The sequence below is a fragment of the Empidonax traillii genome, unplaced genomic scaffold (genome assembly GCF_003031625.1).
Source record: "Empidonax traillii isolate 1590-97213 ecotype Southwest subspecies unplaced genomic scaffold, ASM303162v1 scaffold975:size500420, whole genome shotgun sequence".
In the NCBI taxonomy this organism is placed as follows: domain Eukaryota; kingdom Metazoa; phylum Chordata; class Aves; order Passeriformes; family Tyrannidae; genus Empidonax; species Empidonax traillii.
The window spans coordinates 334,832-341,926 of NW_020956168.1; the positions used below are offsets into that span (position 1 = coordinate 334,832).

General features: G+C 61.0%; 1 protein-coding gene across 1 annotated transcript in view; it reads right to left on the reverse strand.

Annotated features, from left to right (window-relative positions):
* Positions 1-3,278, reverse strand: part of THY1 (Thy-1 cell surface antigen) — a 10,783-nt gene extending 7,505 nt beyond the window's left edge. Inside the window, exons 1-3 of the mRNA XM_027903498.1 lie at positions 3,112-3,278; positions 706-787; positions 8-577 (exon numbers count right to left, since the gene is read on the reverse strand). Of these exons, the coding sequence (XP_027759299.1) occupies positions 8-577; positions 706-742 (607 nt within the window). The 5' untranslated portion in view covers positions 743-787; positions 3,112-3,278. The remainder of the gene's footprint in view (positions 1-7; positions 578-705; positions 788-3,111) is intronic.
* Between the last annotated feature and the right edge of the window lie 3,817 nt (positions 3,279-7,095).

A 7,095-nucleotide genomic window follows, 5' to 3' on the forward strand; every position in this document is an offset into this window, starting at 1 on the left:
TCCCCACTGGCCTCCCTGTGAAAGGACACCTGGGTGATGTGCCCAGGGTGGGACCCAAAAGAGGCAAAGTGAGATGGCGCAGAGTGAGCCCATCTGTGGGGATGCGGTAGGAAGGGCTGGGAAACCTTTATGGGGATCGGGGAGGGCTTGGGTGTTGTGTTTTCTCTGCTGGCCCTGCCAAGCCCAAGAGAGGGTGGGAAGGAGAGGCTGAACGACCAGCAGGTGCCACTGCCCAGCTCACCTTTGATGACGGTGATGTTCCGTATCTGGTTGCCGGTGTAGTCGTTGGTGGCCTTCAGCTCGCACATGTAGACACCCTCATCGCTGGTGGTGAAGCTCTGCAGGTGGAGGCACACCAGGTTCTTGTACATGGTGACGTTGGCCCGGCTCCGGTAGATGTTCTCCGGGATGTTCATGGTGCTCTGGATGACGTGCTTCCTGTTGTTCTTGGTGATGCTGAACTCATAGGTCAGGGGGTTGCTGGTTTTGTTCTCGTAGTGACAGTCCACGCGCAGGTTCTGGCCCAGCAGGCAGGCACTCAGGTCCTTGATCATCTGACAGTGGGCGGCCTGGAGGACTGGGAGAGAGGCAGGAGGGAGCTGGGCAGGGAACAGCGAGCTCTGGGGGTGCCCATGCAGCCTCAAGGCCCCGGCCTGGCTGCTCTGGGCCGAAGGAACAGGGAGGGGTGTGCTCTGCCAGCTGTACCTGTCAGGATAACAGCGATGCCAACGGTGGGGTTCATCTTGTCTCTGAGGTGCCCCCCGGGGGCTATCTCTGAGAGGGGAGCCTGGGCAGAGGGAGAGAGAGGCAGTTAGCCAGGCCATGGCCCTGGCACACAGATATGGGCACTCTGTGGTGCAGGAATGTCACAGGTGCCCTTCTTGCACCAGTGATGCTCCACAGCTCCTCAACACGACCTCTAGTTCACTGCACAGAGACTGCCTGGCACTGCAGTGATCTGGGAAATCAGGCACTGTGTGCCTGCCCAGCATCACCTCTCCACATCCTCAGGCATTGATGTCTCATCCACTCTCTCTCTTTTCCCTGTCTGGATCCCCCCAGCAGACATCAAATGCGCGTGGCACAGACCTGCAGCAAGGCCTGCCTGTCCTGCTTCCCATCCCTTCTGCCCCCTGCCCAGCCAAGGTTCGAGCAGGAGAACTGATGATGCCCCTGGAGCCTGCACACCTTGCCCAGAGGTCTGTGGCTCACAGGGAGGGGGGTTCCAGGTGAAGGACCCTCTCCTGGCACTGGCGGGTGCCCGCTCTGCCAGCCCCCCACATCCCCCCCGCAGCTCCAGCGGGTGAGCTCAGCAAGGATGAGTCACTGCGATGCAGTGGAGGGAAAGGGGCCAAGAGCAGCAAGAAGGAGGGACACAGCAGCTGGACGGGGCGCCAAGACCACTGAAGGATGGTAGCGAGTCCCCAGGAGCTGCGCTGAGCCTGCCCAGCCACGGGCAGGGAGGGTTTTGTGTGGCAGCATCACCCCCTGGGTCCCTGCCCTGTGCCCGTCTCTCTCCAGGATGTGTGTGTGTGTGAGGGTAAGGGGCTCGTGGATGTGCTGATTCCAATCAGCCCAGTCCAGCCACGAGGAAGCAATTAGAGGTTTGCAGCCCGGCCAAGCAGCCGCGTGGGGACTCCAGCCGCAGAAATGCGGACTGGAGGGAGGGGAGAGGGCGGGGGAGGCTGAAGGACACAACGAGCACCCTGCAGTCACTCCTCACGGGCTGGGCATGTGGGGCCAGCTCCAAGAGGGGGAGGTGAATCGCCACCCCCCCTGGTACCCCAGGCTGGCAGAGGGGGCAGCAGACCCTCACTTTGCTCCCTCTGAGCTTGGCTGAGCATCCAGGGGAGAGCCAGGAATCTCCTGCACCGCAGCCAGCTGGATCTTTTTTTATTTAGCAATTTTTGGGTCTTCCATATAATATTCAAGGAGGAAATACCAAACCCGTTTGCTCACTCTGAAGCTCTGAAAAATCTCTTTATCCACAACCCCAAAAACCTTGGCCAGGAAGCAAAATTCCCTTCTGTTTGATCTTGACAAACAAGAGGTCGAAAATGGGGGCGAAGGCATGATGGAGGGGACAACTTGAGTCTCCTCTGGGTAACTAGAAACTTCCCCTGTCCCTTGCTTTGTCATTTCCCCTTCCTCTTTTAACGTCCTTTTTTAACATTTCCTCCAGAAAATTAGTGCAAATAAGCTCCCAGAGAGGGGGGCCTTCCTCCCACCTATGCCCCAAAGCACTCACAGCTTCCAGGCTCTGGGTTCATGAGTCCTTGGACCCTTCCTGTCCTCCTGAGAGCAGAGCTATCCAAGTAACTCTCACTCCAGCATGATCCAGAGGGTTTGGTGTGGGGACAGGGCTGGGGAGCACGGCAGCATTGCAGGGGCTCCAGCTCTTTTAGGGGGCAAAGCTTCCCAGCACAACCTCCAACTGCTCAGGGGTCACACCACCACGGTGGTGCCCACCCCCCTCCCCCTGCACCCCACCGCAGTGGCAGGCTAAGGGTGAAAAACGAGCCTCGGGGACGGGAATGGGGAGGGGATGGGCATGGGAATGGCGATGGGGAGGGGGCTGCAGAGCCAGACTGATGGGCTGAGAGAAACCACGACCCGCAGGAACCGCGCCGGGAAGGGGGGTGTGGTGGTGGTGCACGACGATGCCGCGGGGCAGAGCGAGCCAGGCGACCCCTGCGAGGGGCAGAAGGGCTCGGGGGTACTATGGGGGTCGAGTTTATCCCCCCCTCCCTTCCCCCCCGCTGCAGCAGCGCGGAGCGGGAGCGCGGCTGCGGTTGCGGTGGCGTGCGCGGGAGCGCGCCCACCGGGAATGCCGCAGTCCCGAGCCGGGCTGTTGGGGCGGGGGGGAAAAGGGCACCGGCACCGCTGCAAAAACCCGAGAGGGTCCCCCCTTCCACCCCCCGAGCGTCTCCCCGGGGCGAGGTGCCCCGCGGTGCCCAGCGCGACCCTCCCCGCGGTGCGTCCCGCTCGCAGGGGCTGATGCCGGCAGAGCATCCCGGCAGAGCATCCCGGCAGAGAATCCCAGCAGCGCATCCCAGCAGCGGGTGCCGGCGCGGTGAGGTGCGGAGTGGTGCGGGGCGGTGCGGTGCCTACCTGCGGGCGCTGTCCGGTGCTGCCCGCTGCCTGCGGGGCTGCCGGCGCTGTCCGGGGCTGCCCGGCGGGGCTGTGGGCGCGCCGCTCCCGCAGTCTGGGCAGGGCTGGGCGGGCGGACCCAGCGAATGGGGACCGGGAGGCGTCACTGAGGCTCGGCCCCCGGCCCTGCGGCGGGGGGCGGTGCGGGGAGGGGAGGGGGGGGGGGGGGCCCTGCCTCTGCGGGACTCAGACACCCCCTGCCCCGCCCCGCCCCAGGGGCGCGCAGTGATGCGGAGGGTCCCGTTCGCCCCCTCCCCTCCCCCCAAGCCCCCTCCTTATCTTCCCCAGAAAGGGCGACTCATCCCCATTGCCATGGGAACATCGTTTTGGGAAAGGGCTGTCAGCCCTCATCCTTCCCGGCAGCGTGGGAGGTGTTTTTTGCTGAGAAAGGCTGGGAAAGGGGAAGAAGAGCTTGGCGTGGGCTTCTCTGAGGAGGGGGGCAATGCCACCCCCCCTCACCCAGTGAGTTGAGCTCAGGTTCCCTGCGAGGCCAGTCCGCACCAAGTCACCTAAGACCTGAGTGACACAGCTCTCCTCCAAAATGGTGGTGGGAACAGCAGGGAACACAGCTGAATCACAGTCAGTTAGGCTGGGAAAGACCTTTAAGGGCATCGAATCCAACTGTTAACACAGCACTGCCAAGCCCACCACTAAGCCTTGTCCCCAGTTGTCACATCTACAAGCTCTGTCTGTGACGCCACTGGCCACAAACAATCAGTTTTGGGTCCAGGGCTGGTGGCAGTGAAGGCACAGCAAGAGTTTGCTCCCCACAGGCTCCTGTCAGCACATGGTTGGGAGGGGGATAAGCAGAGCTGCTTCTGCACAGGCAAAATGCCTTTGGATCCAGAAACAAGCCTGGGAAGAGACCTCTTCCCTGCTCTCGGGGAAGGGTGGAGATGACAAGAGAGGGAGCTGCTCTCCCTGGGAGTTTGGGCCCCAAGGCATCCCAGGAAGACAGAGGGACTCAGGATGGGCTGCCCTGTCCTCACCTCGTCCCACACCCCCAGCTGGGCTCGGCATAAAGGGCTGACGCTGTGAAAGTGGATATGAAAAGCCATATTCTGCTCCAGCAGAACCTGATCCCAGGTGACACTGGAGTGCTGAGGTTTTGCAAGCTGGCTCTGCAGGAGAGTTTGCTAATTCTACAAAAGCTTGGCTCTGGCTGCACCTGGGTTGGCCCAGGTGGGGATGGACCCCTGAGCTGGCCAGGGAGGCCTGTGATGCCCTGGGAGCGTGCAGCAGGGTTCCAGTGTGCTGCCACGAGCAGGGAAAAGGCCTGACCCTGTCTGTTGTGGCAGCTGGGTGTCAAAGGTGCTGTGGATCACTGTGGCAGCACAGGGACATGCCACACTGGTGGCCCAGGATGGCCCAGACTGGTGGGGCTGGCTATGGATGCGATTAAAGGGCTGGCAAACCGACACAGAGAGATAACAAGCCTGGGAGCAGATGGATGCAAGGCAAGGAGACAGGCACAAGAGGCACGCTGCAATGCTGTCAGAGTGGAAAAACTGCAAGCACAAGGTCTGCATCCAAACACAGCTGTGATGTGGGGCCACACACACACACACACACACAGAGGTCTCCTTTCTACATCCAGCCTCACCTCTCTAAAACACACATCTTCCCCACAACCCCACCCTCACCCCCAGCTATACCACAGGCAACCAGAGAATTCAAGCTGCAAGGACTGGCTTTCTGGTGTTTTGTTTTGTTTTGGGTTTTTTTTGCCCAAGTTCCACCTCAAGAGGTTTCAGCAGCCTCTCAGTCCCTGGCTGTGCAGGCAGGCATGAGTGTGCAGTTTCTGGGCAGTGCTGGCAGCCAGTGTCCTGCTCAGGCATTTGCAGGAGGGTTCTCCCTCTGGACAGTCCTTTTGCTGCAGATTGCAGCCTGGCTGCTCTCTGTAAACCAGGGAAAAGCAGTGCCTCAGTCACACCTAACGCAGAGGACTCCGAATGGCGGCCAAAGAAAAGGGTGGGGAGGAAAAATCCTAATAACGACAGGCAAACGGAGAGGTGGGGCAGGCAGCTTTTGCAGTGTCAGGTGGCAATCAGAGAGACACAGAGCCAGGAATGAAGAGGAGCAAGGAGGCAGCCAAAGAGACAGGGTGCAGCACAGCAGTGCAGACACCAGCAACAGGGGATGCGGCAGGACAGACAGACCAGCAGGCACAGACAGCTCCCTTAGGAGCTCAGATCAGCCAAACTCTCCTCTCTGCAGAGAAAGCCAGGGCATGTGGGGAGTTCTTGGGGTAGATTCACTGCTGCTGGTGGCTCAGGGACTGTCCCCAGTAGCTGCAGGAGGCAGGCTGGGATTAGAGGCACCGAGAGGGACCATGACTCGAGTGTCTGGTGATGCTGCAGCAATTAAAACCTGGCCTTGCCCAAGGACATCCTGCTGCAGGGGACACCCTTCTTCTAGGAGAAAGGTGGATGCACATCCTTTCCCAAGGGAACATCTCTCCCCTGCCCCTCAGCCCACCTCAAGCATGGGAATTAGAGGGTCTCTCCCTCCTGCCCGTGAATCACTGCACGGCAGCACACTCGGGGTCCTGCTCACAGCGTGGCAGCAGCAATCACTGCTCATTCCTGGGGAGGGGACATGTCAGGACCCACACATCAGGAGCTGGGGGCAGCACTGCTGGGGAGAGACCCCTGACACCCTCCCCAAGGGCTGGGAGTTACAGGGTGGGGGAGTAAGAGAGGGGGAATCAGTGCTATTGAGCTGGCAGAGATCACAGCCCCAGGAGGGGTTGGTTCTCACCTCCCAGCTCAGCTGCCCCTGCACCCCCTGCTCTGGTGCTGACAGGAGGGAGGCAAAGGATTCACTGCACTAAGCCAAACCCAGGCCCTTCCCACCCCATCATTTGAGGGACGAGCAAGGGAGGCTGCAGAGGAGCTTTGCCCTTGACAGGAGGGACAGGCTGGCCCCTGGGAGCCCAGGAGGCCCCACGGATGCTATATGTGTGGCGTGGCCCAGATAAGAAGCCCCTGGGCTTTGTGGCACCGCTGCACAGAGCAGGGGTGGAGGAGACTGTGCTCCCCCTGCTTCCTGCAGGCAGCACGGAGCCATGGAAAACAGGGGCAGGCAGGGCTCCTGCTGCAGCACTGGCCTGGGGTCTGCTGGGCTTCCAGCAGCCTGGCAAAGGAGGCAGCAGGCTGGCACAGAGCCCCAGCCCTGACACAGCACGCAGGGCTCCTCCTCGGCAGCCTCTGCCTGCCTTGGGGCTGTGTCCTGTGCACAGAGAAGCCCCAGAGGCTGAAGACCCCAGCCTAGCAGTGATCAAAGGGCTAAGAAGTGCCTGTGAGGGAGCAGTTCCAGCCCTGCCAGCAGGAACATCCCTCCCTCCCTGTTTGCCTGCACTCTCTGTCCCGTGGCTGCTCCACAGCAGCAAGTCCTGGCTCTGTGCTCACCCCCAGGCAGGGCAGGGATGTTGTGACCTCCTGCCTCTTGTAGGGGCCTCACCCTCCAGGGAGGCTTTTCTTGGAGGCTGCCAGCAGTGGGTGTTCACTACAGGTTGTGGTCCCACACAATAAATCCCTGCTTCACCAGGCACTGCTGCGTTTCCATCCTGCTGGGACCCACCAGGCTCTCCTGCCCAAGCAGAGCAGACCAGTATCCATCCGGAGGAGTGAGTGACCTCTAGCACAAGGCCACTAAAATCTTCCTGCAAGACACCTGGGAGTCCTTGTGGGATCCAGCCAGGACACTGGGAGCCAGCTCAGGCTGGAAGTGGGGGCTGACTGAAGTGCAGAGCCCTCAGTCTGCTCCATCTTCTCCCCAGACTAAGTGGGAAGGGTGCTTGGCTGCCTGCTCCAGCCTCCTCCTCACTGCCTCCCATCACATCCTGCTTGGCAGGGGCTGGGTTTTTTTGGGAGAGCTGATCTCCCAAAACCTGATCTCTGCCAAGCTCAGAGCGAGACATCCCAGGGGAAGGAGAAGCACCTC